This window comes from Anolis sagrei, chromosome Y (assembly GCF_037176765.1).
Source record: "Anolis sagrei isolate rAnoSag1 chromosome Y, rAnoSag1.mat, whole genome shotgun sequence".
Taxonomy (NCBI): domain Eukaryota; kingdom Metazoa; phylum Chordata; class Lepidosauria; order Squamata; family Dactyloidae; genus Anolis; species Anolis sagrei.
Window position 1 is genome coordinate 24,715,071 of NC_090035.1, and position 26,662 is coordinate 24,741,732.

General features: G+C 42.1%; 1 protein-coding gene across 1 annotated transcript; it reads right to left on the reverse strand.

Moving 5' to 3' along the window:
- Window positions 1-1,989: 1,989 nt before the first annotated feature.
- Window positions 1,990-21,583, reverse strand: LOC137095557 (testis-expressed protein 47-like). Its single transcript, XM_067462341.1, has 8 exons — window positions 21,474-21,583; window positions 18,410-18,548; window positions 16,163-16,232; window positions 15,716-15,819; window positions 7,701-7,765; window positions 6,938-7,130; window positions 2,341-2,500; window positions 1,990-2,027 (listed from the first exon to the last, which is right to left on the reverse strand). The coding sequence occupies exons 1-8, from the start codon at window positions 21,581-21,583 to the stop codon at window positions 1,990-1,992; spliced, it is 879 nt and encodes a 292-aa protein (XP_067318442.1).
- Between the last annotated feature and the right edge of the window lie 5,079 nt (window positions 21,584-26,662).

Genomic DNA, 26,662 nt, shown 5'->3' on the forward strand with positions numbered 1-26,662 from the left:
GTGTATATAATTGTTTTATTTATTATATTTGTTAATAATAATAATAATTCTATATTATTATTATTATTATTATTATTATTTGATACATAACAAGATTAGTACACAGCAAACAAGATCCCTATGCTGGCTTCCCAAGTGACTAGGACTGTGTGATGCATCAGCGAATAATGCATGCAGATCCGAGTAGGGTGGCCCTTTGCAGCTGACAGATGGTGATTTTGTCAGCGCCAATTGTTTTTTGTGCAGGCCAAGGTCTTTAGGCACTGCACCCAGTGTGCCAGTCACCACTGGGACCACCTTGACTGGCTTGTGCCAAAGTCTTGGCAGTTCGATCTTTAAATCCTCATATTGTGTAAGCTTTTCCAGTTGCTTCTCATCAATTCTGTTACCTGGGAGTGCAACATCAACTATCCATACTTGTTTGTTGTTGTTATTATGAGATCTGGTCCTACCCTCTTGGCCAACTCCTCTTTGGAGTCACCCAATTGTATGATTTCCTCTCATCTATTTGCCCATTTGAGATCATTTGGAGACCAAACAGCAGCCTCCTCAAAGTAAGAGTGGATTCAACATACTTGATTATATAAGGATCTGATGGAATAATTATTTTATAAGCCCTACAACCTGATTGGAAAGCAGCTCCCAACTTCAAGTCATTTCGATGGGAGTCAGCTGCGTTTATACAAAGGGAAAGGTGTTTGCAGCCCTCCAAATATTGGACTTCACTCCCACAGTTTATTAGTATGGGGTTTATTGATATTATTTGCTTTATTTTTTTTTTCTTTATGAGGCCATAAGTTCCACCTGTGACTTCCTCCTGCCTCTCTTTTGTTTCTCCTCCCTTTGTAAGGGAAGGATGCTGAAGACAAAACACAGATCCTTTTGGCCTTCTTTGCAAGGCCTGGCTTAAGGACTGAAAGAGAGTTAGCAAGCAAAGCATGGTTTGCAGCAATGTGCAAATGCATAATGTGCAAACACTACCTACTTATTTACTTACTTAGGTGACCCCTCGTTGCCTGAGTATGATGGCCTTCCAAATGAAGTGTCTTGGTGGTGGATATGTAGGTGACTGTAGAGCCCTGTTCTTGACCGCAGGATCTTCCACAGTGAGGGCATTGGTTTCCAGGTGGAAGGCGGTCCCGGTCAGGGTTTCTCCCTTTTGCCCTCTGTTCGTGCTGCTTGGAATTCCACAGCACTGTTGTTCACACCTGACCTCCAATTTGAGCACTCAAGGGCTAGGGCTTCCCGGTTCTTTGTGTCTATGCCACAGTTTTTAATGTTAGCTTTAATCCCATCTTTAAATCTCCTTTACTGTCTACCAGCATTCCATTTTCCGTTTCTGAGTTGGGAGTAGAGTAACTGCTTTGGGAGATGGTGATCAGGCATTTGGACAACGTGGCCAGTCCAACAGAGTTGATAGTGTAGGGGCATCACTTCAATACTGGTGGACTTCGCTTTTATAGGGAGGTGGCTGCCAAGGTAGCAGAAGTGGTCAAAAATTTTTAACATTACACCATTAAAGTGTATTTCTGGCATTGCAGAAGGAATTGGCTGGTATCTACTGGAAGAGCACTTTGGTTTTCTCAATGTTCAATTAGAGGTTGAGCTTCTCGTATTCTTCCGCAAGGGTGTGGCTTGCTTACAGTTGACAGATGGCAAGCTATTTAATGTCAGCAGACTAAAAGCCAAAACCAAGGTCACAATAACATCTGTTATAGAACTCCATTATGTCGATGATAATGTAGTCTGTGCACATTCAGAAGACCTACAAGCCACTCTGCAAATACATAGACCTTTGCAGAGCTTCCCTTTGTTTAGATAAGCAGCCAAATGAAGTGGACAACTCCCAAGTGTTGTAAATACAAACATCTTTATTGATGCCTTCCCTAGTGCAGGTGGACCTCAAGAATCCCAGGCCAAAGTCTGCATTTAAGCTCATATCACCAATGATATTATCATCCTGAATTTTGGATGGATATCCGGAGCCTTTCATTTCAGCATATGGGCAGGAGTGGGCCACACTGTTTCTGCAAAAAAGCGCAAAGACACCAAGCGGTTAATGATCATAATTGAGACCAAAGGGTCCATCTGCACTGCAGATTTAATGCGGTTTGGCACCACTTTCAACTCCTTTTCACACTCATTTCTCCAATATGTCAAAGTAAAATAGCATAGGAATTATTTTTAGTCTTAAATGCCACCTAACCACCAGTTATAGTATATATGTCATTGTTTTTTAGTTCATTATTTCTGAAAAGAAAAATTACTATGCAATTTTTTTAAGCAAACCTAGACAACAGCATCCTATGCATTCAGAGGGTCTCTTGCTTTCCTTCTTACCAGAATCCATGCTGGGCTGCAGAGGGTTACTGAACGTTTGGAGGAACTCAGCGGGGCTCCAGCACTCGGGAGCCTGGCAAAGGCGGTGGACAGTTTCGGCCAGGATCAGAAGCTCGGGGACCCCCCGGTGCAGGCAGTCACTCAGGCCCTTGTTGCCCACCTGTTGAGCAACAACTTTATTAATAACTTAGATGCAAGGTTAGAAGGTGTGATCATCAAGTTTGCAGATGACACCAAATTGGGAGAGATAGCCAATACCCCAGAAGACGGGAGCAAAATCCAAAACGATTTTAACGGATTAGAGAGATGATGGACCAAAACTAACAAAATGAAGTTCAATAGTGACAAATGCAAGATACTCCACTTGGGCAGAAAAAATGATATGCAATGATACAGAATCGGGAACACCTGGCTTGACAGCAGTATGTGTGACAAAGATTGGAGTCCTCGTGAACAGGATAAAGAACATGAGTCAACAGTGTGAAGTGGCAGCTTAAAAAGCCAATGGGATTTGGCCTGCATAGATAGGAGTCTAGTGTTTAGATCCAGGGAAGTCAGGCTACCCCTCTATTCTGTCTTAGACCACACCTGGAATCACACTTTCGCACTGGGCACTGCAATTGAAGGGAGATGTTATCAAGCTGGAAAGTGTCCAGAGAAGGGTGACTAAAATGATCAAGGGTCTAGAGAACAAGCTCTATGAGGAGCAACTGGGCATATTTAGCCTGCAGAAGAGAAGGTTGAGAGGAGACATGAGGGCCATGTATCAAGATGTGAGGGGAAGTCATAGGGAGGAGGGAGCAAGCGTGTTTTCTGCTGCCCTGGAGACAAGGAAACAGAACAATGGCTTCAAACTAAATTAAAGGAGATTCCACCTGAACATTAGGGAAAACTTCCTAACTGTGGGTGCTGTTCAACAGTGGAACTCTCTGCCCCAGAATGTGGTGGAGGCTCCTTCTTTGAAGGCTTTTAAACAGACTAGATGGCTATGTGTCGGGGGGAGGGGTTGCTTTGAATGATTTTCCTGTTTCTTGGCAGAGAGTCTTTTCCAAAGACTATCGTGGGATGCTTCATTACAGGCTGGATGAGCATCTTTCAGGAAGGCTTTCATGATGCTGTCCTGTCTAGCAGAAGGGGGGTTGGACTGGATGGCCCTTGGAGTCTCCCCCAATTTTGGGATTCAATAATAATAATAAACGATAATGATTCCTCCCTGGAGATTTCTAAGCAGAGGCTGGATGGCTGTTCGTTGGGAGCATGTGGGTTGTGCATTCCTGCCTGGCAGAAGGACTAGAGTGAATAGCCCTTGAGTGGCCCTTCCAATTCTAGGATTCTGTGATTTAGTGACTGGATGGCCCTTGGAGTTCCTTCCAACTCATAAGCATCATTGGTGGTGGAGGTGGCATCTCCTTCCCTGGAGGTTTCTAAAGGTACACACACATATACATCCATACACACACATATATACTTACATATGTACACACATACATATATACATACACAGATATATACACATCACATATGTACACATATGTGTGTGTATATACATCTATAAGTATACATGTATACATATACACATATACATACATATATGCACATACTGTACACATCTAGAGACACAGGTGCACATGCATGTACACATAAATGCACTTATACACATAAATATACATATGTACACATAAATACTAGGCCTGGGCGGTTTTATTTGTTAATTTTGTAATTCGTTAAATATTCGTTATTTTTAACAATTACAAAACGATTACAAAACTTATTTTCAAACCCGGAAGTGTTTTTAAATATCGAAACGGCATCCTCCATCTTTTTTATGAGCTTCCGCCCATTTCGGAAATGACGTTTTAGGGATGGAGGATGCTGGGTGCGCTGGGAGCCAATCCAGAGCTCCCAAGCACCGTGGTTCATTGTGATTGGGTGGGCTTCCCTTTAAAAGTGGCTCCGCGTGGCCGCATTGCTCATTGAGAAGGAGACGGGAGGTGCAGGAGGGAGGCTTGGTTGGTTCTTGGCTGCTTGCTTGCATTCATTCATTCATTCATTGCTTGCTTGCATTCATTCATTCATTCATTGCTGGGAGCAGCGGGGAGGCTTTGCCCTGTTTTCGCCCCACAACAGGGCAGGGCAAGCATTTTGTTAATTTTCCATTTTTACATTTTTCTCCTAGCTTCAGAGCTTTTTAGACGATACCAATTACCTAGATCAGTCACAGTCTGGTTTCAGGCCTGGTCATGGCACCGAGACAGCCTTGGTTGCCTTGGTGGATGACCTCCGCAGAGAGCTGGACAGGGGGAGTGTGACTCTGCTGGTTCTCTTGGACATCTCAGCGGCTTTCGATACCATCGATCATGGTATCCTTCTGGGTCGACTCTCTGGGATGGGCCTTGCGGGCACGGTTTTGTCGTGGCTCCGGTCCTTCCTGGAGGGACGCACCCAGATGGTGAAGCTGGGAGACGCCTGCTCGGACCCCTGGCCTTTGTCCTGTGGGGTCCCGCAAGGCTCTATCTTGTTGCCCATGCTCTTCAACATCTACATGAAACCGCTGGGAGAGGTCATCCGGAGTTTTGGAGTTGGGTGCCATCTTTATGCGGATGACGCACAACTCTACTACTCCTTTCCACCTAATTCCAAGGAGGCTTCTCAGGTGCTAGACGAGTGCCTGGCCGCTGTGTCGATCTGGATGAGGAAGAACAAGCTGAAGATCAATCCCAACAAGACAGAGGTCCTCCTGGTCGATCGTAAACCGGATCGGGGTATAGGGTGGCAACCTGTGTTGGATGGGGTTACACTCCCCCTGAAGCCACAGGTCCGCAGTTTGGGTGTCCTCTTGGATTCTTCGCTTACACTTGAGGCTCAGGTGTCGGCGGTATCCAGGAGGGCCTTTGCACAACTGAGACTTGTGCGCCAGCTGCGACAGTACCTCGTGAAGGCAGATCTGGCCGGGGTGGTCCACGCCTTGGTCACCTCTAGAATGGATTACTGCAATGCGCTCTACGTGGGGCTGCCCTTGAAGACGGCTCGGAAACTTCAATTGGTCCAGCGGGCAGCAGCCAGGATGTTAACCGGGGCCCATTATCAAGAGAGGTCTACCCCTCTGTTTAAGGAGCTCCACTGGCTGCCATTTATTTTCCGAGCCCAATTCAAGGCGCAGGTGCTCACCTACAAAGCCCTGAACGGTTTGGGACCACCCTACCTGCGTGACCGCATCTCCATCTACGAACCCACACGCTCACTCCGATCATCTGGGGAGGCCCTGCTCGTGATCCCACCCACGTCGCAAGCGCGTTTGGTGGGGACACGGGACAGGGCCTTCTCTGTGGCGGCCCCCCGACTTTGGAATGCCCTCCCAAAAGACCTCCGACAGGCCCCTACTTTAGCAGTTTTCAGAAGGAACCTAAAAACCTGGCTGTTCCGATGTGCCTTCCCAGATTAGGAATTTCCCCCTTCCCAAGTCCTAGAAGCACCTTAGCACAACCGATGTTACTGCACACCGCACTTTTTAATCCATGTTCCTCTTACCATCTCAGCATTTTAACCTCTGTACCCCATTGCGCCGGCCGAACCAGTTTTAATTGTGTCCTGAGGTAGTTATTGTTGTTATTTTGCTTGATTGTTTTGATTTGCTTTGTTTATTATTGTGTTATGTTTTATTGTATTGTGTTTTGAGGCTCTGGCCTGTGTAAGCCGCATCGAGTCCTGCGGGAGATGCTAGCGGGGTACAAATAAAGTTAATAATAATAATAATAATAATAATAATAAATATTTCTGATAAATATATTTTTTTTATTCTTTAAAAAATTCAAAAAATATTCTAAAAAAAGAAAAAAACTTGTGTGCCTGTGTGTGTGTTTGTCCCTGTCCTGTGGCTGTGTTCGCTCCACAACAGGGCAAGCATTTTGTTAATTTTCCATTTTTAAATATTTCTGATAAATATATTTCTTTTATTCTTAAAAAAATTCAAAAAATATTCTAAAAAAAAGAAAAAAACCTTGTGTGCCTGTGTGTGTGTTTGTCCCTGTCCTGTGGCTGTGTTTGCTCCACAACAGGGCAAGCATTTTGTTAATTTTCCATTTTTAAATATTTCTGATAAATATTTCTTTTATTCTTAAAAAAAATCAAAAAATTCAAAAAATATTCTAAAAAAAGAAAAAAGTGATTTGCGCATGTGATTTGCCATCTTAACGAATCGATTCGTTAATAATAACGAAATTTCGTAAATACCGAACTTTTTTAAAGGAAAATTTTGTAATTCTTTTAAATAACGAAATGCAAAAAAACCCCCAAAAACGAATCGATTTTAGAAACAAATTTTTGCGTTGTTACCCAGGCCTAATAAATACTCATATGCACACATGTATACATATACATGCACATATTATACATACATGCATATAGATATATACCTACATATATATATATATACAGATACAAATACACACATATTCACACATATACATGCATATACGCATGTGTATAAATGCATATATACATACATACACATACCATGCATACATATAGGTATGCATACCATACACACACATGCACACAGGTATACATGCACCTATATTCTGACCCCTCCCTCCCTCACCTTGGTGGCCAGGTAGACGCCCATCTTGAGCAAGAGGGTCAGGCACTCGGTGAGCACCTCTTCAGTGGTCTGGCCCTGGGTGGCGTCTTCCAGAGACTCGGGCACCTCCACTGGTGTGGCATACCACTGTGAGAAGAGCCACGTGGGGATGTTGTGGGAGAGGACCAGCACCTTCATGCTCTGCAACAGGGCCCTGGGGGAGATGGGGAGAGAAGGGAGAGGTTGGAGTAAGCATACTCCAGAAGGCGGGATTCAACTCCATAGGAACCTCGGCAGATAAGAGTTAGTTTGGCCCAAACTAACTCAGAGACGTGTAGGATACTTCACTTTGTCGGAAAATGCACAGAGACAGGATGGGAGACACCTGGCCTGACAATATGGGGAAAAGATCTTTGCGTCTTTGTGGACAAGTTGAACATGAGGTAAGAGTGTGATGCAGCAGCTCAAAAAGCCAATGGGATTTTGGGCTGCATCCAAAGGAGTCCAGTGTCTAAATTGTGGGAAGTAATGGTGCCCTTCCATTGTGCTTCTCATCGACTCTGGGGATGCTCAGAGTTGCCAAGGCACAAAGTTCCATAGTAAGAAACAGAATCCAACAGGGCACGAAGCAGTGTGGCACAATTCCTGAAAGCTCCAAAAGGCCGAAAAAGGGTTCTTTGAGTGCATCTGCACCATAGAATGAATGCGGTTTGGAACCATGGTTCAACCCGATGAGCATCAACTCTCCTTTACAAGCTCTACTCTAGGTTTTTGTCCCACTTACTCTGCGCCTTTCTTTTCAAAGTTGGCAAGGTCCTTCAGGATGTGGTAGAGAGTCCCACTGGAAGCCTGGCAAAAAGAAGATGAAATCATATTCTGCAAAGGGTCTCCATTTGAGAAGGCTCAGTGTGACGATGTGTAATTTTTATTCATATGGTTATGTGTTGTTTGAACAGTGCTTGATAAATGGTAAGTATGTAGGATTATATTTTGTTAGAGATGGTGGCTGGTGGCTTGAGCTGAGTTGCCATAGCAACAGGGGTGGAGCCAACTGCCTCTTCATGCGGTAGCTGTTTAAAAGTGGCAGTCTGTAAGCCGGTGAGCTACAGGGAAGACTAAATCTCTGGGTGGAGATTCAGGGAATTAATTTGTGACCAAAGGGGTTACAGGAAAGGATCCGGTAGTGATAAAACTACAGGGGGTTATTGATTCTGGGTTAAGAATCAAGGTTTGGCTAGGAGCCAATTCTGTTAAATAAACCTTTTGGCTTATTTGTTTTGTTGGGACAGTTGTCCAGGAGAGATACATCTGCTTATAGAAACCTCTTGAAGTCTGTGCCTGAGGTTACTCATGAAACTTTACTAATGTAACAAGTCAAGATTCGTGCCTCTTGTGAAGAAGCAATCAAATCTGTTATACCTTGCTTGTTCCAATAAAATTGTTACTGTTTTCCTCAAGCCTTGCCTGATACAGTTTCTCCTAAGTCAAACAGCCTGCATAAGAAATAAAGTCAAACCAGGGACAGTAAATGCTACGCTATCAACTGAATAAAGCCTTATAATAGTCCCTTTATAAACCAGCTCCTAAGCTGATGTTGATCATTACCCGGCTTTCCTCACAAATTTGGTGGCAGTAATTTTACCCTTCTTTACAAATTGGTGGCAGATGACGGGATCTGTTTAACATCTGATTTAGTGCCTAAAGATCGCCAAAAAGAAAATCCTGAGGTAAAAGTTTAACCTAAAAGATGGCGGCTAAGAAGCAAAGCAAATTAACCAAAGAGGTTGAGGTTTATCAAGAAGAGGGAAGCTCAGACTCAGGACAAACTCCTACGTCTGAATTACAGTTCAAATATCAACTAGAGTTAAGGAAATTGGAAATTGAGGCACAGGACTGGGCAAGACAAAGCGAAATTGAAATAGAAGCTCAAAAGAGAGGCAGAAATGGAAGCCCAAAGGGCACAAATGGAGTTTGAGGAGAGGGAAAAAATCAGACAAGCGGAGGAGAGAGTTAGGCAGGCTGAATTATGGAAAATGGAATTAGAAATTGAAAAACAACGTTTAACTCTCCCTCAGGCCCAAATAAATCTACAGGAGAGATAAGAGGAGATCCCTGTGGATCATATTTTGAGAAAATTCCTAAGATATAATAAAGAAGATAATGTGGAAAAGTTTTTAATTTCTTTTGAAAGATGCTGTATTATTTATTTATTTATTTATTTGCTTTTCTTCTATACCGCATATATCAGCCTGATACGGCGACTCTATGCGGTTTACAGTGCGATTAATAACAATTACAATAAATAGGACATAACATACACAGACATACAACAAATAATCATCTACGCCTGGATGAAATCAGATCTCGTTCTCATAATCCATTAGCCATTCCTTGTTCAGTAATGCCGTCATTGTGAGTTCAATTGCATTGTTGACCGAATGCCTGTTCGTAGAGCCACGTCTTGGTCCTCCTCCGGAACGCTAGCAATGAAGGGGCCTGCCTGATGTCCACGGGTAGGGCATTCCATAGCCGAGGGGCCACCACCGAGAAGGCCCTGTCTCTCGTCCCCGCCAACCGCGCCTGTGACGCTGGCGGGACCGAGAGCAGGGCCTCCCCGGACGATCTTAATGTCCTTGCCGGCTCATAGGAGGAGATGCGTTCGGAGAGGTAGGTGGGGCCGGAACCGTTTAGGGCTGTAAGGACTTCAATGTTGCTGAGGGAAAATGGATGGCATATTTAAGGCCATAGATTTGTGGTAAACTCCTGGAGATTTACAGTGACATGGCAGAGACAGAACATAGAGATTTCTCTAAGTTCAAACAACAAGTCCAACAGAAATTACAGCTGACGCCTGAATTTTATAGGATGAAGTTCAGGACAATCAAAAAAGAAAAATATGAGAGTTATTCTCAATTAGCCTCCAAGCAGGCACAATATTTTGAGAGTTGGATCAGAGGCACTGAGGTAAATGACTTCCAGCAGCTCAAAAACTTAATTCAAAAGGAGCAGTTTTATCATCAGGTTCCCCTTGATTATAGATGGATTATACAGGATAGAAACCCTGAAACTTCAACACAAGCAGCTATCATAGTGGACCAGTTGATTACTTTAAAGGAAGGATTTAAAGAAGAAGAAGGAGTCAGGAAGGAAGCAAGACAATCCCAACTGCCATTTAAAAACTCCCCTCACAGTCAGCCAGGGAGAGGATCTGCAGTAGAAAACACCACCTGGAGGATGGCAGGCACCATGCAGCCTAACAGTACTGAGGGAAATAAGGACTGTTTTCATTCTGGAAAATTAGGACATTTTTAGTCTCAATGTAATCTAATGAGAAAAGAGAAGTCCACCTTAATTAGAAAAAGAAATACCCCTGAAAAAGAAATGGAACCCAGTGCTAAGAAGGATTGCACTGAGGTGGTTCAAAAAGGGGAACAGATTGAAAAACAGTGTTTGTTTGTGGTAATAAACACAGTCCCAAATGACTATTTGGAACCTATCAAAATAGATGGAAACCTGGAGAGACACGGAGTTCTGAAGTTTGTGTAATTCATCCAAAGATGGTACCTGAGAGGTATCAAAATCCTACTTCTCATATTAATTTAAAAGGTTTAGGACCAGTGATTGCTTCAAACGTGGTCTCTTTGCCTATAAGATATGGCAATTGGACAGGCATGTGGGACTTTGCCATAAGTTCAGAGATCCCTTACTCATGCTTGATTGGAAATGACTTGGTCAGAAGGATTAAGAAAATATCAGAGTTACCTAAAGAGGGAAAAGACTTGAGTGTGGTACCTCAGAAATATAATGAGCACCCAGATAGAGCCAGTGATGAGAATATAGAAACAGTGGTTCCTGCAAAACAAGTGATAAATTCTGAGGAGAAAAAAGAGCTGAAAGAATTGTTGACATTAAAAGATGTATTACCTTCAGCTCCAAGTAAAGAAATTACCTCTGCTGAGCTCATTGACAAAGACAATGAAATACAATCAGAAGAGAAAGCTGAAGAAAAGCTAACCCTTAAGGAACCTATTTATTTGGCAGTAGACATTAGGGCTGGGCGGTTTCGTTCGTTAATTTTGTAATTCGTTAATTATTCGTTATTTTTAACAATTACAAAATGATTTCAAAATTTATTTTCAAACCCGGAAGTGTTTTTAAATATTGAAACGGCATCCTCCATCTTTTTTACGAGCTTCCGCCCGTTTCGGAAATGACGTTTTGGGATGGAGGATGCTGGGTGCGCCGGGAGCCAATCCGGCACTCCCAAGCACCGTGGCTCATTGTGATTGGGCGGGCTGCCCTTTAAAAGCGGCTCCGCATGGCCGCATTGCTCATTGCTGGGGAAGGCGAGGAGACGGGAGGTTCGGGAGGGAGGCTTGGTTGGCTGCTTGCTTGCATTCATTCAGTATCTGTTGGGAGAGCGAGGGCGGTTTAAGGAGCTGGGAGCAGTGGGGAGGCTTTGCCTGCTGCTCTGCCTGTGTGTTTGTCCCTGTTTCACCCAGTTGTTGTGGCTGTTTTCGCCCCACAACAGGGCAGGGCAATCATTTTGTTAATTTTCTATTTTTAAATATTTTTGCTAAATATTTCTTTTATTCTTAAAAAAATACAAAAAATATTCTTAAAAAAAGAAAAAAAAACTTGTGTGCCTGTGTGTGTGTTTGTCCCTGTTTCACCCAGTTGTTGTGGCTGTCCTGTGGGTGTTTTCGCTCCACAACAGGGCAATCATTTTGTTAATTTTCTATTTCTGTTACTTTTTGTTACTTTTTCTTTATTTATTTCTTATATTTACTTTCTAAGTTTTTATAATAACATTATTTTTATATATTATTAATAATTTATAATTTAATTTTATATATTATTTTATTATTATTTATAATTATGTTTTATTTAAATATTTATATTTTATATTATTATTTATTTCATTTATATATATTATATTATATTATATTATATTATTATTAATATTTATTATTATTTATAAACTATTATTATTTATTATTATTTATATTTATTTAAATTTAATTATTATATTATTGTTTATTTCATTATATTATTTGACTCAGTTTTGGCTACTTTATCTTATTACTTTTTATTTAATATCTTAATATCTTGTTCTATTTGATTATTTTATTTTATTTATTTTATGAAATGGTTTTGTTTATAGAGCATTTAGCATTGCGCAATCATGTCTGCCATTTTAATGAATCAATTCGTTATTATCCTAATAACGAATCGATTCGTTTTTAATAACGAAGTTTCGGAGGTCGTTTTCGCGCATGCGCAATCGCTTTGCCATTTTTACGAATCGATTCGTTATTACCTTAACGAATCGACCCCGTTTCAATAACGAAGTTTCGGAAGTGATTTGCGCATGCACGGGGGGCCTGCCATCTTAACGAATCAATTCGTTAATAATAACGAAATTTCGTAAATACCGAACTTTTAAAAAGGAAAATTTTGTAATTATTTTAAATAACAAAATGCAAAACACCCCAAAAAACGAATCGATTTTAGAAACAAATTTTTCCATTGTTACCCAGGCCTAGTAGACATGGTTGGGAGTACAAAATATCAAAAGCTGTCATCAACAATTTGACTGATGCAAGCTGGTACCCTGTAACCATTGATGATGAAGATAAGAGGACTCTCAAACATTCTCCACTTTGTCTGAAAGGAGAGAGACATTTTGCTGAGAATAAAACATTAGATCAGCTTCTCCTTACTAACCCTGAGCATTTCGATATGTGTACAACTGAAAAGAAAATAAACAGAGAAAAAGATTTAATCATATATTGGAGGAAGAATCTTCTTCATCGAACAAGGAAGAAAAAGAGAATACAAACCAAGCTGATGGACTGTTAAGAAAAGTGATATATACTGACTGTGTTAGTCTTGATAAAAAGACAAATCTCCAGTTCCCAGCTTTAGGAGTTCGTCCAGATAGCAGTGATGAGATTGCAATAGAGAAAGACAATGTTCTTGTTCGCTCTTCCAACGATAGCGAATTCTCTTCAATACCAGGAAAAATGTTCAAGGAACTACAAGTTCCTCACTAAGACCTGACGCTACGTTGAAGCGAGCCTTTATTCAAGCATTAAAACTCAATAAAAGCAGAAGTGTTGCTGATAATTGGAAGACCAGGTTGAAAGGAGAAAACTCCAGCAGCAAAGAAGAGAAAAAAGAAAACTTCCTACAACAGCGTTGTAACTTCATGGAAGACCAAGAGACTCTTAGTAGTGAACAACCTGTGATTAACTATAAAGATTTAAATTTCTTCAAATTATTCAGACTTCTTCATAAGTTTAAAGGACTGAATGATATTAAAAGATTGATATATGTAAAAATATTGAGATTATATATCAATAGAGTCACAGGGAAACTAACCAAGTATATTAAAAAGGAGATAAGAAAAATGTTAAAGATGAGAAACTTTGGTATTGCATACATGGATGATATTGGATAACTGATCAATATATGGTTTGTATGTACTTATATGATGTTGATATCACCCAAATTATTTTTGACCATTCTAGTTTGTAGAAAAGCTAAAAATAATCCCTATGGGTTGGGAGGTGTGACGATATGTAATTTTTATTCATATGGTTATGTGTTGTTTGAACAGTGGTTGATAAATGGTAAGTGTGAAGGAGTTGTTAAACTGCTGCCACCAATTGTAACGATGACCGTTTTAATGCCACCGAATGCCACCAATTGTGAAGGTGCGCGTGGTAAAGCACCCACTGCCACCTAATCTATGAGGGAAGCTGGGCAACGATCAATATCAACCTAGGAGCTATTTTATAAAGGGACTGTTAATTACAGAAGGCTTTATTCACTTGATAGCATAGCGTTTACTTTCTTAGCTTGACTTTACTATTGCAGGCTGTCCAACTTAGGAGAAACTGTATCAGGCAAGGCTTGAGGAAAACAGTAACAAGTTTATTTTAACAGGAGTATAACAATGTATAACTGTTCTTCAAAAGAGGCACAAATCTTGATGGATACATTGGAAAGGTTTCATGAGTAAACTCAGGCAAACACTTCATAAGGTTTCACAGCTGGCACAACAGGCTTAAACCCAGCCAAACCTTGATTCTTAATTCAGAATTAACAACCCCCTGTACCGGGTCCTTCTCTGCAACCACTTGGTCACCAATTGATTCCCTGAATCTCCACCAAGAGATTCAGTCTTTCCCTATAGCACACTGGCTACAGACACATTCCCTGAATCTCCACCAAAAGATTCAGTCCACTCAGTAGATCGCTGGTGTACTGACTGACTCTTTTTTAAAACAGCTGCCCCTGAAGAGGCAGTTGGCTCCACCCCTGTTGCTATGGCAACTCAGTTAACACCAAGCCACTCTCTCCAACAAAACATAATCTTACATACTTACCATCCCTAAACCGCTATCCAAACTACACATAACCAAAGGAATAAAACCTTACACATCGTCACAGTAAGTATGTAGGATTATATTTTGTTAGAGATGGTGGCTGGTGGCTTGAGCTGAGTTGCCATGGCAACGGGGGCGGAGCCAACTGCCTCTTCACGGGGCAGCTGTTTAAAAGTGGCAGTCTGTAAGCTGGTGAGTTACAGGGAAGACTGAATCTCTGGGTGGAGATTCAGGGAATTAATTTGTGACCAAAGGGGTTACAGGAAAGGATCCGGTAGTGATAAAACTACAGGGGGTTATTAATTCTGGGTTAAGAATCAAGGTTTGACTGAGAGCCAATTCTATTAAATAAGCCTTTTGGCTTATTTGTTTTGTTGGGACAGTTGTCCAGGAGAGATACATCTGCTTATAGAAACCTCTTGAAGTCTGTGCCTGAGGTTACTCATGAAACCTTACTAATGTAACCAGTCAAGATTCGTGCCTCTTGTAAAGAAACAAACAAATCTGTTATACCTTGCTTGTTCCAATAAAATTGTTACTGTTCTCCTCAAGCCTTGCCTGATACAGTTTCTCCTAAGTCAAACAGCCTGCATAAGAAGTATAACCAAACCAGGGACAGTAAACGCTACGCTATCAAATGAATAAAGCCTTCTCTAAATAATAGTCCCTTTATAAACCAGCTCCTAAGCAGATGTTGATCATTACCCGGCTTTCCTCACAAATTTGGTGGCAGTAATTTTACCCTCCTTTACGCTCGGATTCTGCTAGGATGTAATAATAATAATCATCATCATCTATATAAATAAAAATGTAATGTTCGTTTGTGGGATTAACATAACTTAAAAACCACTGGACAAATTTACACCAAATTTGGACACAATACACCTATCAGGTAAACAAGTGACCATCAATCATAAAATCACTGAAAAACACAGTAGAAGAGACTTAAAAAGCCAAAACACAAAAAAATACATTACAACGCATGCGCAAAACCACATATATATACACAAACACACGTATATTCCATCTGAACATTAGGAAGAACTTCCTGACTGTGAGAGCTGTTCAGCAGTGGAACTCTCTGCCCCGGAGTGTGGTGGAGGCTCCTTCTTTGGAGGCTTTTAAGCAGAGGCTGGATGGCCATTTGTCAGGGGTGATTTGAATGCAATATTCCTGCTTCTTGGCAGGGGGTTGGACTGGATGGCCCATGAGGTCTCTTCCAACTCTTTGATTCTATGATTCTATGATATACACATATATACAAACATATACACAAATAATGCGCATATACATAGACTGGGCTGCGTGGCAGGGGACAGCTAGTAATAATAACAATAATTATAATAATATTCCATGCAAACTTTTTAAAAATGCCAATGTCTTCCCTTTCTTTTATGTGGCCCACCTCAATAACATGAAGAATGCAGGAAGGATAGATGAGCACGACCCCGGAAGCTGCTTCTCCCAAATGGAATTTGTAGATCTGCTGGAAGAGCTGCTCATGATAGGCTGGCAAAGAGAGCGAAAAGCACATTACAATAACAACATCCTAGAGTTCAAAGGGACCCCTAAAGGTCACCCAGTACAACCCTCTTTCTGACACTGGACGGTTATACTACCGGACCCTCAGTTTAAGCTTGATGGGATCCTGGGATGTGGAGTATGCTAGAAAATTATAAATCCTCAGGTAGAAAGCTCTAGTTTTCTGCCCCAAACTTGGTTTCCCAGTCAAGCAAAAGCCAACCACTGCAACATCTCCCATCATGTTCATTTTGCATGAATGAATGTTGTAATTTCTGCCAAATTTTTGTTCTGGCTGCACTAAAATTAAGAATAGGTATAGCAGGTATACCTATAATCTCTCCGTCTTGTACTCCTTGCCTCAATTTTCCCACAAGGAACATCCGATGGATCAAGTATTTCTGCAAGGAAGAAGGACTAAAAATGTGAGCAAACCACCAGGTCATTTACTTCAGAGCACATTGATGCTACTTCTAATTATTAGGCCTGGGTAACAACGCAAAAATTTGTTTCTAAAATCTTTTTGTAATTGGCGTTTTTTTTTTGTTTTGATATTTAAAATAATTACAAAATTTTCCAAAAAAAAAGTTCGGTATTTACGAAATTTCGTAAATATTTACAAAACATTTTGTAAAGATGGCGCCCTTTTTTTTTTTCAATATTTTTAAATATTCACCAAGCCACACAAAGCAACGGAGCCTGGCAGCAACAACAATAGCAGAAACTTTTTTCGCCCGAAGCGCCAAACTTTCGCGGAAGTTAGTCACAGGCTCTTTAAAAAGGATTACAGTCGAAAGGAGGAGAAAAAAGAATGAGGGAAAGTTATGTGAAAGAAAGAAGCGCCCCAAATGCCAAGCCAAACAGCAAAGGCCGGGGTGAATGGATGGCTGGCTGGCTGCCCTTCAAAAGACACAAAGTCCTTCCCCGTTTGAGGGCGCTTCGGCTGAAAGGGGAACTGAGCGGTCCCTTTTTGTGTGTGTGTGTGTGTGTGTGGGCACAGAAAGGGTCCCAAATAGGGAGGGCGGGAGGAGAAGGAGCCTTCAAAGTGGACAATGAAGGGGGAGGGCTGGGTTGGAGCGGGCAATACCTGCGCCACCAGCGGCACCAGCGTCTGCTCCACCGAGCACGAGTGGATCTGCAGCCCCGGCAACAGCGGCTCCCAGCCCAGCGGCGAGCCCGGAGGGGAGCGTGGCCACGGGCAAACCCCGCTCCCGAGGCTCCCTCCTCCGCCTCCTCCTCCTCCTGCGCCGCCGAGGAACGCGGCCATTGCTCCGGAGCCGCACCGCTCGCTCCTTCTCCAGAAGAGGAATGAAGAGGCGGCGGCAGAGAAGCCGGGGCTCCCCCTCGAGGCTCCGCTCCTTTCTCCGCCCTCCCTCTCCCCCTCTTTTTCCCGCCTTCGGACGTCCCCCCCCCCTCCAGCCAATAGGGTGGCCTCAGAGGGTCGCGCGTGCTCGCTTTGCCCCTCAGGCGGGAAAATTGCCATGCCTTATTCCCCCCACCTTCTGGGTTAATAAACTCTCTCAGGGCCCTTCCACACAGCCCTATATCTCAGGATATCAAGGCAGAAAACCTCACCATATCTGCTGTGAGCTAAGTTGTCTGAGGGCACTTCCACACAGCCGGCGCTGAGAGAGGAGAGCTCCCAGCAAACATCGGCAGGCGGCCATCTTAGGTATTTCCGAAATGGACGGAAATACAAAATTTTTTGGCGCCTGCCGTTTCGATATTTAAAAACACTTCCAGGTTAAAAAAAAAGTTTTGTAATCATTTCGTAATTCAAAAAATAACGAATTCTTAACGAATTAACGAATTAACGAAACGAATTGCCCAGCCCTACTAATTATATACAAATAGATATACACATACATATATATATTATTTTATATTATATTATTATGTTAATATATAATAATATAATATAAAATATTATTTTTATATTTTATATAATATTTATGGTATAGTTTTATTATATAATAATATAATAAATATTACATTATATATATTCTACAATATTATTATTTTATATTTTATCGTATTATTTTATATTATATAGTATATACTATGATATATATTATATATTATTTTATATTTTATATAAAATATATTATTTATATGATATATGGTATATTATTATATTTTACAAAATTGTATTATTGTATTATTTTATATTAATATTTTTTAAAATATAATAAAATACAATAATAAAATAATTTATTAATATTTATTAAAGGAAGAGGGGCCAACCAAGGGCAAGTTGGATGGATGGTATCCTTGAAGTGACTGGCTGGACCTTGGAGGAGCTGGGGGTGGTGACAGCCGACAGGGAGCTCTGGCATGGGCTAGTCCATGAGGTCATGAAGAGTCAGAAGTGACTAAAGGAGTAAACAACAACATTAATGTTTATTATTATTTCAGAGCCTATATGGTTTGAGACCTGGGCAAGGCCTCTGGAGGCCTGGGTCAGAATCCCTGCTCAGCCATTGAGGCCCCCTAGTGATGGCCCTGGGCCAGTCACACTCTCTCATCCCCATTCAAGCCCATTTTAGGGTCTGCCATAAGATAAGGAAACACAACAAACCTTCATCTGGTGCCTCCGCTTCTCCTCCAAAGCACTCAGGAGGGTGTTTCTGGTCACAATGCTGGCCAGTATGTTGGCCATTTTGACCAGCAGTGGCCTGTTCCGGAACTCAAAAGCAACCGACACACTGACAGAATGGCTGGGGTATTTTTTTGAAAATATATATTACCTATACACACACAGACACACACACACAAAACCCTATTATTATTATTATTATTATTATTATTATTATTAGGCTATTATTATTATTATTATTATTATTATTATTATTATTATCATCATTATCATCAGGCAACCACCAATCAAACCATGCTCAATGCAATATTATTATTATTATTATTATTAGTATTAGTATTAGTATTAGTATTAGTATTTTACTGACACAAAATCACAGGATGTCACAGCAAACAAGATCTATATGCTGGATTTCGTATCACAAAATCACAAGTCGAACACTTCCCAAGCATCTAGGACTGTGTGATGTATTTTCAAATAATACGTACAGATCCAAGATGGTTTTTTGCAGTTGACAGATCGTGATTTTGTCAATGTTTATTGTTTCCAAATGCCAGCTGAGATCTTTTGGCATGCCACCCAGTGTGCCGATCACCATATTATTATTATTATTATTATTATTATTATTATTATTATTATTTGAAACACAACAAGATGAGTCCACAGCAGATACTCTGCTGATTGTTGAATTGGATCATACATTGGCCACTTCCCAAGCGTCTAAGACTGTGTGATGTATTTGTGAATGATGCATCCAGATCCCTGTAAGGTAGCTTTTTGCAACTAGCGGATGGTAATTTTTTCAGCACCGATTATGTTTAAGTGCAGGCCAAGGTCTTTAGGCACTGCACCCAGTATACAGATCACCAGTGGGACCACCTTTACTGGCTTGTGCCAGTAAAGTTTTTGCAGTTCGATCTTTAAATCCTCATATCATGTCAGCTTTTCCAGTTGTTTCTCTGCAATCCTGCTATTGCCTGGGATTGCGACATCTATGATCCATACTTTGTTTTTTAAAACGATTGTGAGGTCAGGAGTATTATGCTCCAAAACTCTGTTTGTCTGAATCCAGAAGTCCAGAGGAGTTTGGTGTGTTCATTCTCTGTAACTTTTTCCGGCTTGTGATCCCACCAGTTCTTTGTTGCAGGCAGATGGTATTTGTGGCACAAGTTCTAGTGAATCATCTGAGCAATGGTCTTATGCCTCTGCTTGTAGTCTGTCTGTGCGATCTTCTTGCAGCAGCTGAGGATGTGATCTATTGTTTCATCTGCTTCCTTGCAGATTCTACATTTGGGATCTGTTGTCAACTTTTCAATTCTGGCTTTGATGGCATTGGTTCTAATGGCTTATTCTTTGGCTGCTAGAATCAGGCCCTCCATCTCCTTTTTCAAATTTCCTTTATTATTATTATTTGGAGAGGGGAAGGGCTGGGTTTGGGAGTCAAAAACTGGTGAATGACAAAAAAAGGTCCTTTGTATTTCAATCTTCTGTTTTTTAAAATTCTACCAATCCATCCATATATATATGATTGGACCCTTTTTGGCACAACCAAAAACCATTTCCTTTGACACAGAACCTCAAACAGTAAGGGAGAGATTAGTAATAATAATAATAAGAATCCCTTTGCAATTAGATTTGCTTTATTTGTGATGTTGATGTCTATCTATGCCCCGAAAAGGAAAATTAGCGCAATTATTTCTGTCAGGAGATGCCTTTCTGCCCAGAAAGAAGCTGTCAGGATGTGCCTTCATGTTTCCAAGAGATTCCAAGAAGTCTTCTTCCTGACACTAGAGGGAGTAGCCATGATAGATTAGTTTATAGTAGGGCCATCTGGGCCAAGCTTTCACTTTGAAGATGTGGGAAAGGAATTGTAGTCTAAACTGTGATAAGCAAAGGGGGAAAGGGGGGAGTGAGGGGGATTGGGAGACTCTTGGCGGGAAACCTCAGTTCTCTCTTTGGCTTTGTACTGTATGGACTGAATAAACCGCAATTCCAGGATCTGTTCTTGTGAGTGTGTGTTTCATTCTAAGACCCAGCGGAACCTGACAGAAGCAAACCAAGGCCATATTTGATCATCTAAATTAATTTTATTTTCGGTCCTTTTGGCTTTCAGCCTCTTTTGCAGGAGTCGGAAATGACGTTACTCTCGAGGAACCCCATTGACTTCCATAGGAGTTGCAACCGAGGAAAGGTGCGAGAATCTCCAAATATTTTTTTCAAATATTTTTATTGATTTTATTTTACATACACCTATATATTAAAACATACAGTGGATACAAAAGGGGTTACAAGGGGTAGTTGTAGGGGAGCAGGGGGTGAGGGGAGCAGGGTTGGGTACGGGGAAGGGTGGAGCGGGAATGGGGATCTGGGTACTTCCAGGTTCGACCAGAAATATTCATACATTTTTGCTTTTACATAGGTTATTCAAAATCTTTAATACATTGCAATCCCTCATTTCAATATTCTTGTATATTAATTCTCTTTAATGTATGTTTTATCTATTTGCTCTGGGGATTCACCCCATTCTTTACTTACTTAGTCCTTGGATTTCATTTAAATGTCCATTGTGTACATCTCTTTGTTTCTATCCCTTATGAATTCTAATACTGAGTTCCATTCTGTTTTTTGGGGTTTCATGTAATTTTGAGAGATTCTTTGTGTCAAAATGTCCATGCTTATTATGTCCATTATTTTACTAATCCAGTGTTCCATTGTTGGGATCTCCGGTTTTCCACAGTTTTGCTAAGACCATCCTAGCTGCTGCTGTTAGATAAAAAAAAAAATCCTGTCCTCGTTCTTTTCCAGTTTCATGTTGTGTAGACCTAATAGTAATGTTTCTGGCTTAGGTTCGAATTTTATTTTAAATATTTTTTCCATCATTCTATGTATTTGTGACCAATATCTTTTTACTTTTCTACAGTTCCACCACATATGTAGGAAATCGCCTTTCTTCTTTCCACACTTCCAGCATCGAATTTTCATTTTATCTTTGTTAATTTTTTCTAGTATCTCGGGTGTTAGATACCACCTGTAGAAAATCTTGTACCAGCTCTCTTTGAGGTCTTTGGCATACGTGTACTTAATTTTCTTTTTCCTGATTTTTTCCCGGTCTGCCAGAGGTATAGAGTGTCCTGTGTCTTGTGACCAGCTTATCATGTTGGTTTTAATTTGTTCCTTCTCTGTGGCCCATATTAAGCGTTGATTATATATTTTTCTTATTATTTTTGTTTTTGTCATTAGTATTTTATCCCAGAAGGTTTTTCTAGTTTCGAAGCCTAATATTTTATCTGTCTTGATGTTTTCCTTTATTTGGTAGTAATGGAATCATGAGATGGTGGAGTCTATCTGTGTCAGTTCTTCCCTTGATTTTAATATTATTTCCTGTCCCTTGATCTTTAGAAGTTGGTTATATGTTAGCCAAATATTCCAGGGTATTTCCCTTTTGTGATATGCTTCATTAGGGGAGAACCACATTGGAGTTTTCTGGTGCAACTTGTTTTTGTATTTGTTCCAGGTGAAAATTAGTGCGGCTCTTGTGGGATGGTTCTTGAAAAGTATCTCTTTCTTACCTCTTTCTCTCCATAAATAGGCGTGCCAACCCTGGTTGATATCAAATCCCTCTATTGCTAAGACCTTCTCTTTTTCTAATGACGCCCAGTCTCTGAGCCAGCTTAGCGCTGCAGCATCGTAATAAAGTTGGAGCTCAGGAAGAGCCAGGCCTCCTCTCCTTTTATCGTCTATTAGATTTACCACTCTTATTCTGTTTTTTATTGTTCCATATAAATTCTATTATTTCTTTTTGCCACTTCTGTAACAACGTGTTTGTTCTAAGAATCGGGAGTGTCTGAAATGTGAACAGGATGTCAGGCAGGATGTTCATTTTTACTGCCACTATTTTGCCTAGCAATGAAAGACTAAGTTATGACCATTTCTGAAGTTTGTTTTTTTATTTCAGACCATTTTTTTCATAGTTATTTTTAATCAAGTTATTATTATTGGGAGAAATTATTACTCCCAAGTATTTTACTTTTGTAGTAACCTTTATTCCCGTCCTTTCTTGTAGTTTTTCTTTCTTTTCTCTAATCATATTTTTTTACAATAATTTGCGTTTTATCCCTATTAATTTTCAGACCTGCCACTTCTCCATTCTTCTCTATTTTTATTAACCATTTGTTTGTATTGTTTATTGGATCTTCAATGAAGCACACTATGTCGTCAGCAAACGCGCGTGTTTTATAGGAGTGGCCTTTTGTTCTTAATCCTTTTAATTCTGGATTCTTTTTTATGTTGTTTAGTAGAATCTCCAGAGTTAGAATGAAAATCAGGAGAGAAAGGGGACATCCCTGCCTTGTCCATTTTGATATCGAAATATTTGTCGATTGTTGTCCATTCACCATATTTTTGCAACTTGTTCTGTGTAAATGGCTTCGATTGCATTCGTGAAGTAGTATCTGATATCCATCTCCCTTATTGTCGCCGTGACAGTTAACTCTGTCGAACGCTTTTTCAGCGTCGGGGAACATGAATGCTACTTCCTTCTGGCTGGTTTTTTCATAATAGTCCATAACATTTATTACTGTTCTTATGTTGTCTCTAAGTTGACGTTTCGGGAGGAACCCTACCTGATCTTCACCTATTCTGTTGTTTAATAAGTCCTTTAGTCTGCCAGCCAGTAAAGATTTTATAATATATGTTAAGTAGAGAGATGGGTCTCTAGTTTCTTACTGAGGTACTGCTCATATTCTCTTTATGTATTAGGGATATCGAAGCGGTTTTCCAAAAATCGGGGATTTTTCCTTCTTCAAGTATGTTGTTCATCACTCTTTGGAGGTGGGGTATCAAAGTTTCTTGGAAGGCCTTGTAATATTTGGTGGCAAAACCGTCCGGCCCTGGTGCTTTATCTGCTGGCATGTTCTGTATTGTTTTCTTCTTGCGTAATTTTTTATTCAGATTTTCCCTTTGTTCGTCTGTTACTCGTGGTATGTGTTGCTTCCCTAGGTATTGTGATATTTTCTCATCCGACACATTTTCATTTTTATAAAGTTCTATTTTTCCTGTTGTAGTCAACTGCAAATCTCGGCGGAGCCTACCACTAGTTCTCTTTTTTCCGCCAAGCTATAGGCATCAACTTGAGAACCTTCGCATTGCTACTATTGGACTGCCTCTAAATATACGACCTTTGGACTGAAATTAACTACTCTAGGTAATCTGTTGCCCCCTGATTTCGGACTGGACTCTGACTGCTCCCTAATTGCCCCAGGGCCAGGCAAAATCATCGCCTTGCCCGTGGATCGCCGTTTGAGGGGCCTTTTGTCATCCAATATGATGACGTCTTCCTTCAAAAAATGTTCCAAATGCCCTAACGTGTTGCCAGACACGGATGGCCACATGCTTTGTCTGGGCTGTCTGGGAGAGGGGCACCTCTCCCAGGCCTGTGGCATCTGTGCAGCCTTTACGCCGCAGACGCGGAGGAACAGGGAGGCTCGCTTAAAGGCGGCCCTCTATGACAGGGCCTTAATGCCCACGATCATCACTTCAACTCCCAGGGCCTCAGGCAACTTACCTAGAGAGAGACCTCTTCAGACCATGGGGCAGGCCAAGAAAAAGACCAAGAAACAGGGGGAGCAAGATGGCCGCTCCTCAGGGAGCCTGGAGAAGACCGCTGCAAAAAGGGCGGAAAGAACATCAACCACCTCTCTCCCAGCCACTGCTCAACCTCCCATCGGTCTCCATGAAGAGAGCGCACTGCCGGCGCTGGAGACCGAGCCGCTGCTGGTCCTTCTTGTGCATCCGTGCCACCCAGGACCCATGCCAGAATTGACGCGCCCGGCACTGTCCTTGACTCCCCGAGTGTGACGCTGACATCAACCCAGCTGGGAGCAGGGTCCCCGGGAGCGCTGATCGCCGCACTGCCGCCCCGAGCCTCTGCAAGCTGCGCTTCTCCCGATACCGGAAGGGAGGCCATACCGGAGGGCGGAGCTTCCGATCGATCCCAGGAGGGGCCCTCCCTGTCGGGTGTGGAGGAGGAGCGCAGGAGCGAGCCTCTTCACATGATCTCACCGATATCAGCGAATGCTCAAGTTCCTCCCCCAATGCCCATCCCGGTACCAAGAGTGCCTACCGGGAGCCGCGCGTCCAGGTGTTGGAGGTCCAGATCCCCCTTGAGGCACAACGGATGGCGAGAGGAGAGGCGACACCGTCGTTCACCAGGCGGGCGACCCGGGAGCGGGTCCTCATCATCATCATCTTCTTCTTTGGGCTCTAGGCACTCAAGGAGGGGGCATCGATCTAGGAAGTCACGTTTCCTCGGCCTCAGGATGGGGACCATATGGCCCTCCACCGTATCCCTATCCGGGAATGTGGCGACTGGGCCCACCAGGGAACTTCCTGTATGCCCAGCATCCTAACCTCTCAATGGCTTCTGGCCTTCAAATGGACCCAATTCAGGGCATTCAGCAGAGGGGCTGTGGCACCTCTACAACTGCTTTCCCCAATTGAACCTGATGTCTCCTGCGGGTGGCGATTCAACCGCTGCACCACCTGATCTGTCACCATCTGTTGAGAGAGGGGGTGGCGTGGGTCGCTCAACCAGTGTTAATGCGACTCCTTGTGTGGATGTTTCCACTTGTGTTGAAAATTCTAATTGTAATGTTGTTGATATGTTGCCTGTTGTTCGTCCGGGACCCTCGGCTACACCTACAATGGTTCAGGACATTCCTGCTGCATTGGTTGAGCAGGGAACTGTTGACCAAGAGGATTCGGACTCAGAATCTGATTCCCCTGACTCACTCACTCCCAGACGGGGACGGAGCCCGATGCGTTACCGTCTAATTTTAGCAAATTTGCTTCACTTGTTGGGAGGATGATCAAGGCTCTGGATCTCCCAGCCCCAAGGGTCCCTGATCACATCGAAGATCCCATGTTCCCTTTAGAGGAGCAGAACACCCCAACCTCCATGTTACCCTATTTGTCCTTCCCATGTTACCCTATTTGTTGAAGCTGGTAAAGATTCTGGAAACTCCTCCCGCTAATGTACCCGCCACCCCTAAAAGAGTGGACTCATTATACAGGATCGATCTTGCTAATGCTAAATGGGTCACAAATCTGCTGAAGCCGAATACGGTTGTGGCAGAGATGGTGAAATCTAAACGCCCAAAGGGGACCCTCTCTGCTCCCCCAGACAAGGAGGGAAAGAAAGTGGATTTTCTAGGAAAGAAAACCCACTTAGCAGCTGGCCTCTTTACTAGAATGGCACATTATGCCACATATATGTCAGGGTACCAGACTTTCTTGTGGTCCAAAATACTACCATACTTAGATAAATTACCAACGGAAGACCAACGTTTCCTGAAAGCGCTTCAGGCAGAGGCTGTCCTTCTGTCAAAGATCCAGAAGGACTTTGCCAAACACTTGGCCGAGTCGGCAGATCACCTCTTTGCCACGGCCACTTGCATTAGGCGACATGCCTGGTTATGATCAGCAAATTTGTCTGAGGAGGGCAAGGCCTTAGCGGAGGATCTCCCCCTTCACGAGGGAGGACTCTTCAATCCAGAGACTGATGCCATTCTTAAGGAGAAGCAAGAGGTGTGCCAGGCTGCCAACAAGTTTGGCTACACCTGGCAGCCCTACTATCAACAAAAAACGAGATGGCAGGGACCCCCGAATACTTATCGTAAGAACTTTAACAATAATTACCAGGGTCCCTTTAGGGGTAGGAATGCGTCGTCCTATAGGTACCAGTCCAATAGAAGAAATTCCTATCCCCCCAAATCACGGTACCAGCCATACCCAAATAAGCCAAGGGCTCAGGGCGCCTCAAAGAAGCACCTTTGATGAGTCTTGTCTTAGCGGCTCCAACACGCCTCCTCCTGACAATTGTCCTGTTAGGGACCCCTCTCTAGAGGTGGACCCTGAAGTTGCTAATTCTGTTCACCTTAATGGAACCCCCCCCCTCCGGGACCTCCCCGGTTTGGAGAGAGGCTTGAGCCTTTCTATAACAACTGGGCAGAGATCACATCAGATAAATGGGTCCTTGCTGTCATCGAACGGGGGTATACCATAGAGTTCGAGGAGTCCCCACAAGTGGGCACAGTTAACGTTACCCCTCCATCTTCAATTCTGTTACAAGAGATTGAAATGTTATTGCAAAAAGGGGCCATTTCCCATGTTCACCACTCTATGTTCCCATATTGTTTTTTCTCAAAGTATTTTGTGGTTAGCAAGCGTGGAGGGGGC

What these genes read in the sequence shown, in the direction of transcription:
- LOC137095557 (XM_067462341.1), bottom strand. Translation starts at nt 21,583, where the DNA reads ATGATAAGCTGGTCACAAGACACAGGACACTCTATACCTCTGGCAGAC. An exon ending in AGCGGAGGCACCAGATGAAG is followed by an intron (nt 16,233 to 18,409) that starts GTTTGTTGTGTT and finishes TCTTCCTTGCAG; the next exon opens with AAATACTTGATCCATCGGAT. An exon ending in GCAGCCCAGCATGGATTCTG is followed by an intron (nt 2,028 to 2,340) that starts GTAAGAAGGAAA and finishes GCTTTTTTGCAG; the next exon opens with AAACAGTGTGGCCCACTCCT.